This window comes from Pan paniscus, chromosome 7, assembly GCF_029289425.2.
Source record: "Pan paniscus chromosome 7, NHGRI_mPanPan1-v2.0_pri, whole genome shotgun sequence".
In the NCBI taxonomy this organism is placed as follows: domain Eukaryota; kingdom Metazoa; phylum Chordata; class Mammalia; order Primates; family Hominidae; genus Pan; species Pan paniscus.
Window position 1 is genome coordinate 157829223 of NC_073256.2, and position 12609 is coordinate 157841831.

Here is a 12609-nt window from a genome sequence, read left to right on the forward strand (position 1 = left end):
TCATCACCCCAGAAAGAAACCTTATGCCCGTTAACTGTCACTTCCCATTCCCCCTCCTCCCAGCCCCTAGAACCAGTTGTCTACTTTCTGCTTCTATAGATTTGCCTATTCTAGCCACTTCATATATAATCATACAATCTGCGGCCTTTTTCATGCCTAGCTTCTCTCACTTAGCACAAAGTTGTCAAGGTTCATCCGTGCTGCAGTGGTATCACAATTTCACTCCTTTTCATGGCTGAATAATATTCCGCTGTATGCCCATACCACATTTCGTTTATCCATTCATCATGTGACACATGGAGGAGGTTTTGAGGGAGGAGTCTAAGAGGTGAAGATCATGGGGAACGGCATCCAAAGCAGAGGGCAAGGTATACTAAGAACAGAGGAAAAGGGAAAGCGTGGGCAGGGCCTCCTTCAGAGGACGCACGGCAGGGTGGGAGGAGGGCAGCAGACACAGCAGGGAAGCATCCCAGGCCACTGCTCGTGGCAACCAGCACAGGCTGGCTGCTTTTCCTCCCTCATCCCTTCTTTTTGGGGACTTTCTTCTGCCATTTCTTCTCATTTCTTTTTTTATTTTATTTTGGGTTTTTTTTGTTTTGTTTTGTTTTGTTTTTTTTGAGACGGAGTCTCGCTGTGTCTCCCAGGTTGGAGTGCGGTGGTGCGATCTCGGCTCACTGCAAGCTCCGCCTCCCGGGTTCACGCCATTCTCCTGCCTCAGCCTCCTGAGTAGCTGGGACTACAGGCGCCCGCCAACACGCCCGGCTAATTTTTTGTATTTTTAGTGGAAACGGGGTTTCACTGTGTTAGCCAAGATGGTCTCGATCTCCTGACCTCGTGATCCGCCCGTCTCGGCCTCCCAAAGTGCTAGGATTACAGGCGTGAGCCACCGCGCCCGGCCTATTTTGTTTTTTTTTTTTTGAGATGGAGTCTCGCTCTGTTGCCAGGCTGGAGTGCAGTTGCGCAACCTCTGCTCACTGCAACTTCTGCCTCCTGGTTCAAGAAATTCTGCTGCCTCCGCCTCCCGAGTAGCTGGGACTATAGGCACGTGCCACCACGCCCAGCTAATTTTTGTATTTTTAGTAGAGACGTGGTTTCACCATGTTGGCCAGGATGGTCTCAATCTCTTAACCTCATATTTGGCCTGCCGTAGCCTCCCAAAGTGCTGGGATTACAGGCGTGAGCCACCACACCCAGCCTCTCATTTTAAATAACAGTTGAAACAATTACATACCAGATCATCTTCATCAGCTCATCTTACCTCCAAGCCACAGAAAGTCATTCACAGAACGCAGCAGCTCCACCGACATGTGGTAATGTACCAGGGAGTCCTGCAGCATCCCTGCCTGCAGGCACAGGTCCCCCACGTGCTTCCGCATGCGGCCTTGGCACCGCTTCTTGTAATGTCTAGAAAATACATGAAAATGTATCTTTATTACGATACAACTCCCACCCAGAAAGCACTCTGACTAAGCACTATTCAATTCTCTCACTACTGAAAATGCTAAGAAGGCAACTGTAGGCTCTATAATTTTAAGTCAGCAATAATCATTGCCAGTTATGTGAGCTGGAGTGGTCTTGATTTCAAAAATGTACTGCCAAGCAATTTGTTTAAAGGTGATCGGTACGTAAGGACTTCTACCATGTCTTTCACGTAGGCAATGTTACAGTTGGATTTTTCTTTTTAGATTTTCCAGTTGTAACATTAGCATAAGGAAGTTTATGTTTCAGCTTTTTTAAAAAATCAATTATCTTCCACTTCTTAACATCAAACCTCTTATTATTTTATAAAGAGAGCTATGATGAGTCTTATTAGCCAACCATTTGGCTTTAGCAAACAAGACGTTCATCCTCGCTATTTCAGGGCAAGCTTTAGGAAAGCTTCCAGAGAGCAGGGCCTGGGGTGCTCACTAACAGCTCTTTAAATATTGGCAAGGATACACCACTAAATAATGCAAAGGCTTCTGAGTCCCTAATCAACTCAGAAACCAAAGAAACTGTACCAAAGTATTCCTTTTATCATTTTTAAATACTTCTAACCTTTAAATGTTCTATTTCTTAAGATAGATTATTTTTTTTTAAAAGAAAAACTGCAGCTGGATTAAACTTTCCCTCATCAAGAAAGCAAACTTATCAAGAATAAAACTCCTCTGGAAATCCAGAAGATGTGACGTTTCTAAGTAAATGAATGTTATTGACACATCTCAATACAATGTTAAATCCTATCATGTCTAACTCTAACGAGTTCAACAAACTCTTTGTTACTCTGGAATTTAGTGTTTCCATTCTGAATAAGTTTTAAACAACGATCACAACGTAAGGCAGACGCAGAAAGAAAAAGAAACGCCAGCCTTCATTTGTCTCCTTCCTGGCCACAAGGCAGTGTCAGGATGGCCCCTGCTAACAAACCCTCCCCATAAGAAAATACAGCATCTGGCAGGGTGCAGTGGCTCACGCCTGTAATCCCAGCACTTTGGGAGGCCGAGGCAGGCGGATCACAAGGTCAGGAGATCGAGACCATCCTGGCTAACACGATGAAACCCCATCTCTACTAAAAATACAAAAAATTAGCCGGGCGTGGTGGCATGCGCCTGTAGTCCCAACTATTCAGGAGGCTGAGGCAGGAGAATCACTTGAACCCGGGAGGCGGAGGTTGCAGTGAGCCGAGATCGTGCCACTGCACTCCAGCCTGGGGGACAGGGTGAGACTCTCAAAAAAAAAAAAAAAGAAAAGAAAAGAAAGCATCTAAGCTGCTCTTCCCATCCCAACAGCAGTCACCTCAGCAGCCTCCGCCTAGTCTCTGACTCCTCACTCTGCACTCCCTTCCCCTTCATTGCTTCTATACACACACGGCCAGAGTGTCCTTCCCAAAGCACAAATCAGTCTGTGTCCCTCCCCCACTGCAAACCTTTCACAGGATGCTCAATTCAGTCGCAGGGAGAGGCATGCAGTCCATAGCTAGCCCCTCCCACGGCTCTGGCCTCCCCTCCTACCACTGTGGCTTTGCACTCCACAGGCAACCTTGCTGCAATGCTGAAGTCCCCCAACCTCAGGCTCTATCTGCCTCACAACTTCCACTCTCTTTTAGGCTCATCTCAATGACCAGGTTCTCAAGGAAGCCTTCCCTGACTCCAACCTCTGCACTTTGGGTTAAGTGTCCTTGATGTGTTTCTAGAACATTGTTACCTTTTTTTTGGAGACAAGGTCTTATTCTGCTGCCCAGGCTGGAGCCCAGTGGCACAATCACAGCTCACTGCAACCTCCAAGTCCTGGGCTCAAGAGATCCTCCCACCTCAGCCTCCCCAGTAACTGGGACCACAGGTGTGCACCACAACACCTGGCTAATTGTTTTTTATTTTTTGTAGAGACAGGGTCTCCTTATGTTGCTCAAGCTGGTCTTGAACTCCTGGGCTCAAGTGATCCTCTTGCCTCAGCCTCCCAAAGAGCTGGGATTACAGTTCTTTGCCCAGCCAGCTCTTACTCTCAAAGGTAGACAGTGTTTTGCTCACTTCCTTGGTATGTTATCCTGTTCCAAATGGGAAAAAAAAAACTCAGTATCCAAATGGACATTTTCCTCCACCAGTAACATAACTGTCAACTCTTAATACATGAATAAGTTTACAAATACTACTGTATATTAGTTTAATATATTTTAAATTAGACTTTAAAGCAACAACAAAACTTTACTCCTAACCAATTAGAAAAGATTTGATTTAAAGCATCCTAAAGAAGTAAATTAGGCCAGGCATGGTGGCTCATACCTGTAATACCACCACTTTGGGAGGCCGAGGCAGGAGGATCACTTAAGGCTAGGACTTCGAGACAGCTGGGCAACAGAGCAAGACCATGTCTCTACAAAGGCTCAGGTGATCCTCCCACCTCAGCCTCCCAAGTAACTGGGACTACAGGCACACAACCCCTTGCTCAGCTAATATTTATATTTTTTGTAGAGACAGGGTCTCGCCATGTTGCCCAGGCTGGTCTGGAACTCCTGGGCCCAAGCAATCCACCTGCCTTGGCCTCCCACAGTGCTAGATTTATAGGAGTCAGCCACTGTGCCCAGCCTACAAAAAAATTTTTTTTAATTAGCTTGGCATGGTGGCTCCCACCTGTAGTCCCAGCTACTCAGGAGGCAGAGGCAGGAAGATCACCTGAGCCCTGGAATTCGAGACTGCAGTGAGCCATGATTTTTGCCACTGCTCTGTAATCTAGGCAACAGACCAAGATCCTGTCCCTTAAAAAAAGAAAGGAGTAAATTATTACATCTTCACATGAACTTCACAAAAGTGTACACCTGCTGTAGCAAAATATAAGCTACAAAATTTCAAAAAATATTTTTCTAGTAGCATCTTCTAAATACATAACTTGTTTTTAAAAGTGCAAACATTATGATAAACAATTTGTTTTGAAAACATAGGACTTTTACAAAAAGTCATATAAATACTCTTATAGTTTTTCATATGAAAGTCATAATACAATAAAACCATACAAATATTTTAAATTGTATAAAAACAAAATGAGGCCAGGCGCGGTGGCTTACACCTGTAATCCCAGCACTTTGGGAGGCCGAGGCGGGCGGATCACAAGGTCAGGAGATTGAGACCATCCTGGCTAACACGGCAAAAACCCGTGTCTACTGAAAATACAAAAAATTAGCCGGGCGTGGTGGCAGGCGCCGTAGTCCCAGCTACTCGGGAGGCTGAGGCAGGAGAATGGTGTGAACCTGGGAGGCGGAGCTTGCAGTGAGCTAAGATTGCGCCACTGAACTCCAGCCTGGTCGACAGAGCGAGACTCTGTCAAAAAAAAAAAAAAGAATAAAATGCTTAATATTTTTCTGATTTTGGTACTATTTATATGGCTTATGGAAAACAAGAGCTTGGTATTCTAGTCCAAAAAACAATTTATCTGCAAAGAAATTTCTACATTCAAATCCAAAGAAAAGCTAAAGCTGCTCAACAACAGTTTGCAACTAAAATCCAAGGGAACCTGGATAGAGAGAATCTCTTTTGCAGGGTCGGGGATGGTATTACACAGTTTAAGAAGTCTTTGGGCCTGGCGAGGTGGCTCATGCCTGTAATCCCAGCACTATGGGAGGCCGAGGCAGGCGGATCACGAAATTAAGAGATAGAGACCATCCTGGCCAACATGGTGAAACCCCATCTCTACTAAAAATACAAGAATTAGCTGGGCATGGTGGCATGTGCCTGTAGTCCCAGCTACTCAGGAGGCTGAGGCAGGAGAATCGCTTGAACCCGGAAGGCAGAGGTTGCAGTGAGCTGAGATGGCACCACTGCACTCTGGCCTGGCAACGGAGCGAGACTCCATCTCAAAAAAAAAAAAAAAAAAAAAGCCAGGCGCGGTGGCTCACGCCTGTAATCCCAGCACTTTGGGAGGCCAAGGCGGGCGGATCACGAAGTCAGGAGATCGAGACCATCCTGGCTAACATGGTGAAACCCCGTCTCTACTAAAAAATACAAAAAATTAGCCGGGCGTGGTGGTGGGCGCCTGTAGTCCCAGCTAATCAGGAGGTTGAGGCAGGAGAATGGTGTGAACCCGGAAGGCAGAGCTTGCAGTGAGCCAAGATCGCGCCGCTGCACTCCAGCGTGGGCAACAGAGCAAGACTCCATCTCAAAAAAAAAAAAGAAGTATTTGTATACTTAAATAACGGCTACAGCCCATAATTTTGCACTACAATGTTTTGGGGTGGGGAGCCTTTTGACTACGTGCCTGATGTAAATACAATAAGTATACTAAAAGGTGCCCACGTGGTAGAGCTGAAGCACCAAAGCAGACAAACTTAAGATGCCAGAGCAGCTGGGCACAGTGGCTCACACCTGAAATCTCAGCACTTTGGGAAGCCGAGGCAGGCACATCATTTGAAGCCAGGAGTTCGAGAACAGCCTGTCCAACATAGCAAAACCCTGTCTCTACTAAAAATACTAAAATTAGGCAGGGCATGGTGGCTCACGCCTGTAATCCCAGCATTCTGGGAGGCCGAGGCGGGCGGATCACCTGAGGTCAGGAGTTTGAGACCAGCCTGGCCAACATGGTGAAACCCCATCTCTACTAAAAACACAAAATTAGCCAGGCGTGGTGGCGGGCTCCTGTAATCCCAGCTACTCAGGAGCCTGAGGCAGGAGAATTGCTTGAATCTGGGAGGCGGAGGTAGCAGTGAGCCGAGATCGCGCCACTGCACTCCAGCCTGGGCAACAAGAGCGAGATTCCATGGTAAAAATAAAATAAAATAAAATAAAATTAGCTGAGTGCGGTGGCGCACACCTGTAATCCCAGCTACTCAGAGGCTGGACGCACAAGAATGGCTTGAGCCTGGGAGGCGGAGGTTGCAGTGAACCAAGGTCGCGCCACTGTACTCCAGCCTGGGCAAATGAGACAGTGTCTCAAAAAAAAAAAAAAAAAAATGCAAGAGAGCTCTAAACAGAAAGTTAAAAAAAAAAAAAAAAGAAAAGAAAAAAAAAGAAATGCAACGTTTTATACTCAGTTTCAGATGCTTTATGGACCATTAGCTGATACTGTATCTTGCCTAATGAAAAACTGAAAACAAATTGTTAGTGTTGATTTCTTCCATCTGAACTTTTTTATGTTAAAGTTTGAATATTAAAACATCACTCTATACAAAGAAAGAGCAAGAAGCCAGCCACGTGGCTCACACCTGTAATCCCTGCATGGATTATACAGCATGCCTGTAATTCCAGGCAGATTGCTTGAGCTCAGGAATTCGAGACTAGCCTGGGCAACATGGTTAAACCCCATCTTTACAAAAACATACAAAAAATTTAACCAGATGTGGTGGTGCACGCCTGTAGTCCCAGCTAATCGGGAGGCTGAGGTGGGAGGATCACTTGAGCCCAGGAGGCAGAGGTTGCAATGAGCCGAGATCACGCCACTGCACTCCGGCCTGAGCAACAGAGCCAGACCCCATCTCAAAAACAAAAAAAAAGAGAGAGAACTGAAAAGTTTTCATTAAAAGTTCAGAAGCGTCTACATTTTGTTTTGCATATATGCATTATTTGCAACCGTGTCAATGTAAAAGCAAAATGAAAAACCTGTCTCCCTGGGATGTAAAACACTTTGACGCTACCTAACTATCAAGGAAGGCTAAGCTTTGTGAAATAAATCTGCAACACTTAAGCAAGAGAAGTTCTTTTGACGATTTTTCTGAAAGGCTCCGAAACTGATTTACTTTAGTCTTCCAAGTATAAGAGGAAGGTAACGTAATTAGTAGAGAGAACATGCATTTATTTAAAGTCTGAAGAACCTGAGTTTGAATCCTGCTGCGTCATTACTAGCTGGGTGACGCTGGACTCATTATTTAACCCCTCTGAGAGTGCTTCCTCCCAGCAAATTGGGCCTGTCACAATCTGCCTCAGGTGGCATCAGTGCAACATAAATAAAGTAGGTGGGTGGGTGGCTAACTGGTATCTGATGTATAGTCACATTCGTTTCCCCCTTCTCCCCTTTTAAACTTGTATTACCCGTAGTCAGGTTTAAGCCTCTGATGATAGGCTGTCTTACTTGTCCTCATATCCACTCAGCATAGTGCCTTACACTTAAAAGTGTTAAAAAAGAACTGCCTCCAGCCGGGCATAGTAGCTCACTCCTGTAATCCTAGCACTTTGGGAGGCCAAGGCAGGTGGATTGTCTCAGCTCAGGAGTTCAAGACCAGCCTGGGCAACATGGCGAAACCCCATCTCTATTAAACAAAATATAAAAATTAGGCTGGGCACGGTGGCTCACGCCTGTAATCCCAGCACTTTGGGAGGCCGAGGCAGGCGGATCAGGAGGTCAGGAGATCGAGACCATCCTGACTCACACGGTGAAACCCCGTCTCTACTAAAAATACAAAAAAAATTAGCCGGGCGTCGTTGCGGGCGCCTGTAGTCCCAGCTACTCGGGAGACTGAGGCAGGAGAATGGCCTGAACCGGGGAGGCGGAGCTTGCAGTGAGCCAAGATCACGCCACTGCACTCCAGCCTGGGCGACAGAGCTAGACTCCGTCTCAAAAAAAAAAAAAAAAAGATTAGCCAGGCATAGTGGCACACACCTGTAGTCCCAGCTACTCAGGAGGCTGAGGCAAAAGAATTGCTTGAACCTGGGACGCAGAGGTTGCAGTGAGCAGAGAACGTGCCACTGCCCTCCAGCCTGGGCAACAGAGTGAGACTCTGTCTCAAAAAAAAAAAAAAAAAAAAAGAACTGCTTCCTCAATAGTAACTAGCAATGTTCATAAGAGGGTTTTGTTTTGTGTTTTTTATCTTTTGTTAAAAAGAGCTATTCCAGAACTATCCAACAGTCCCTCCCCCAATTCCCCAGCACCTTTCTCCTCAAGATGTCCTTCCTGATCTGCCCTTCTGGGTCCATGGGAAAGACAGTCTGTTCAGCTGGGACTCCATCCTGCTGCCAGGACGGAGGAGGTGAAGGGCAAATCTGGCCACATCATTCCCTTCGGATTTCTTTAGTAGCAGCCCCACCCCCAGCACCTTTAGAAGAAGTGGCAGCTGCACCTAAAACCCCTAACTCCGTGGAATAATATAGAAAACCCCAGTCAGGAGCAGTGGCTCACGCCTGTAATCTCAACACTTTGGGAGACTGAGGCAGGAGGATCACCTGAGGTCAGGCGTTCCAGACCAGCCTTACCAACATGGTGAGACCCCCATCTCTACTAAAAATACAAAATTAGTGGGGCATGGTTGCAGATGCCTGTAATCCTAGCTACTTAGGAGGCAAGGCTGGAGAATCACTTGAACCGGGGAGGCGGAGGTTGCAGTGAGCTGAGATGGTACCACTGCATTCCAGCACGGGCAACAAGAGTGAAACTCCAATCTCGGGGAAAAAAAAAAAACAGGATCTGGGCTGTCCTCCAGTCTCCTGGTCACGGCAAGCACCCAGGGGTCAGCCCGGGGCCTTCCTCCTGCCTCCATCTGCATTCTCCCTCGCTCAGCTCATCCACATTCAGGGTTTTCAACACAGGCTACATACTGCAAACAACCATGTGTCTCTCTAGTCCACCTCCTGCCCCTGAGCTCCGGACTCACATCCAACTGCCTCTTTAATCTCTCCGTTTGAATGCCCAACAGGCATCTCAAAAACACTTCCCCCATGGCCTCCCAGTTTCCCCCATGGTAAGAAACAGCCCACCGGCTACTCTGTTCGAGTCACACTCTCAGACAGATTTCTCCTTTCTGTCCATCATCTTTTCCCCATCTCTGTCTCTAAAGTATATCACAGCTTCATGCCCCAGCACCTAGCACAGCACATGGCAAGCTTCCCATAAATGTGTGCTGAGTCACCTCTGGAGGGCACCTGCTAATGAGGGAGGTCTCTCCTGGCACAGGTCACTTAGGAAAGGCGCTTGTCTCTCACACAGGAGGTGGAGAGGACAGCCCAAGACAAGGACTCAAGACTCTCCTGTGGTCTGAACTCTGAAGGGCCTGCGGTCCAGGAGAGCACTTGGGTTGTGAACTCCGAGACTCGGCTGCCAGGAGAGCAGGGGAGGAGGGAGCCTGGGCCAGGCTGTCCCCATGGATCCTGGGAGCCAGTGGCGGCAGAAAAGGCCCACAGCCCAGGGTTAAACCAGCCACCACTGGATCCCTGCCCTGCATTTTCCAAGCTGGACAGCTACGACTTCCTGTACTTAATACATTCATGTCTCTTCTGTTCCGCCACCCTAGAATGTGATGAAATCTTTCAGAAAGCCCAGCCTGTCTCAACTGGGACAAAGCAAACGAAGAAAGAAAGTGTTGGTACTTGGACCAGAGCACTGAGGAAGAAACAAGGCCCCTGGGCAGTGAGGTGGTGGCAGCAGGTCACAGAGCGAGAACCTTTCCCTGAGGGGGATGAAACCACAGGGGACTAGGCCAGCCAAAGAGTGTCCTGCAGGGCTGCCCTTGGTGTTGGAGACTCTAGATCAGTAATGCAAACAAATGATGTGCCACCAGTGAGGGACATTAGCGTCAACAAATGCAGACACTGGCTTGGTGCAGTGGCTCATGCCTATAATCCCAGCACTTTGGGAGGCCAAGGCAGGTGGATCACTTGAGGTCAGGAGTTCGAGGCCAGCCTGGCCAACACAGTGAAACCCTGTCTGTACTAAAAATACAAAAAACTAGCCTGGTGTGGTGGCACGTGCCTGTAATCCCAGCTACTTGAGAGGCTGAAGCAGGAGAATTGCTTCAACCCAGGAGGCGGAGTTTGCAGTGAGCCAAGATCGCGCCACTGTACTCCAGCCTGGGCGAGAGAGTAAGACTCTGTCTCAAAAAAAAAAAAAAAAAAAAAAAAAAGCAGACACAGTTATTTCTATGTCTTACCTACATGAGGTTAAATGGAAAGTCTAGAGCAGGTAAGAGCCTGTACAATAGCTAAGGGTGAACTGCCTCTCTGGTTCTGAATGCTCATTGGCAGAAACAAAAAGGAAAGTGGTCACTTATACAGGGCCTTGTGTCTGCAAGATCCAAGTGAACTAGAAGGCCGTATTTCCCTGACACTTAAACAAATTGCCCTTGAGCCCTCATAAGGGGCGCAAAAGACTGGTGTGGGTTTTTTTGTTTTTTATTTTGAGATGGAGTTTCGCTCTTGTCGCCCAGGCTGGAGTGCAATGGCATGAGCTCGGCTCACTGCAACTTCTGCCTCCCAGATTCAAGTAATTCTCTTGCCTCAGCCTCTCAAGTAAGCTGGGACTGCAGGCACATGCCACCACGCCCGGCTAACTTTTTTATTTTTGGTACAGACAGGGTTTCACCATGTTGACCTCAGGTGATCCACCCACCTCGGCCTTCCAAAGTGCTGGGATTACAGATGTGAACCACCGCGCCCAGCCTGGTGTGGGTTTTAGAATGGCCTGTGTCTCCTTTATGGTGGAAAGTCGCTGAGGTGAAGGAAATGGGAAATGGCATGCTCAAGGCAGAAGCAAAAGAAAAGACAGCCGCACCCTCCCACAGCTCCCCTGGCCGCCAGCACACTCCAGTGCCAGCATTCCTTGCCTTCATGCACGGCCCACAGCCACAGCCGGGAATCACAGGCCAGAAACGTTCGCTCAGAAGCCCAGGATCAAGCATGGCGCTGCAGCCTGAGACTTTTGCAGTTAAGCTATCCCAGGAAAACCCCCTAAAGCCGCCTAAATCAATTAGCAATTCACTTCCTCAAAACAAACAAACCAAAGAATAAAGGCTGGTGTGTCACTAAATGCTACAGACGGAACAAGATCCCCCAGAGCAAATATTTTAGCAAACACCAAACGCCAATGGGTTACGTGCTAAAAAAAAGCTAAAATTAAAAAACATATTTTAAAAAAATGAAAAGACTATCCAGTTAACATATAGATTTAGACAGCAGTGTTTGTTTTTTAAAGCAGTGAAGGCTATGAGAAGGCAGCACATAGGGAAATCTAGCTATTTTTAATGCAACATGTTTACAGCCTACCTTTTCAGACCCAATAACACACTCACAGGGCAGTATGACAGAAAAAAAGAAAAAGAAAAAGAAAAGAAAGAGGAACAAGCAAAAATTAGAAACATATAAGAACAGAAATAATTTTGATAACTACAACACTACATGGACAAGAATGGGCCATGGGTTTTCATGAGGGGCACATGTGAGCTGGTAAGTAAATTACACCTACACCTCGTGTACCGGGGAACTCCAGGTCCTGAAGGTAGAATGACCTGTCAGGAGGCCTATCAGTATGGTCAATGTGTCAAACCAAAACTGGCCTTACATCTGGACATTTCCTGTTGAGCTACAAAATACCATCCCATTTCAGGTTGGACACTTCCTCACTCCTACCAAGAGTTGCAGGGGAGACAAGGCTTTGTTCCTGCACCAAAGCATTCCTTCAAAAATTAGAGAACCGGCCAGGCACTGTGGCTCACACCTGTAATCCCAGCACTTTGGGAGGCCGAGGCCGGTGGATCACTTGAGGTCAGGAGTTCGAGACCAGCTTGGCCAACATGGTGAAACCCTGTCTCTACTAAAAATACAAAAATTAGCTGAGTGTGGTGGCGCACGCCTGTAATCCCAGCTACTCAGGAGGCTGAGGCACAAAGAATCGCTTGAGCCCAGGAGGCGGAGGTTGCAGTGAGCCGAGACTGCACCACCACACTCCAGCCTGGGCGACAGAGCAAGACACCATCTCAAAAAAAAAAAAAAAAAATTAGAGAACCATGGAGAAACAAAAGCAACAACAGGTTACCCATTATGAGAGAAGGATGTATTTGATTCGAGTTCACTGGTGTCATTATCTCACTGAAGTTCAAATGCTAACTGATGTCTAATTGCGGCTGTCCCACTGCAGTGAGCAAGCAGCTTTATGTGCCACTATATTTTCAGTGCCTGGAGCCATGCCTGGCATATGAAGGCTCTAACAAACACTTGTCAGTCATTATCCACTATGCGTGACGCACTGAGTCACAGCACACTCCCGCTCCTCCTGCAGAGTTGTGAGCTCAGATTTCAAAAGGCAAAAAAGACCTGGCATTTGAAGGTGGATCTGCAACCTCACAGCCAAGAAGTGGATGACTGAAAAATGTCACTGATGCCCATGTGGCAAAGGAGGAAGGCATGAGTCAAGGGGTCAGAGCAGGATTCCTGACCCATGCTGCCT

General features: G+C 47.2%; 1 protein-coding gene across 5 annotated transcripts in view; it reads right to left on the bottom strand.

Moving 5' to 3' along the window:
* The window catches only part of TRAPPC9 (trafficking protein particle complex subunit 9), a 725402-nt gene that overhangs the window by 702785 nt on the left and 10008 nt on the right, over positions 1-12609 (bottom strand). For all 5 annotated transcript variants that reach the window (XM_014346060.6, XM_034966644.3, XM_034966648.3 and 2 more), the window contains exon 3: positions 1259-1404. In XM_014346060.6, the coding sequence (XP_014201546.4) occupies positions 1259-1404 (146 nt within the window). The remainder of the gene's footprint in view (positions 1-1258; positions 1405-12609) is intronic.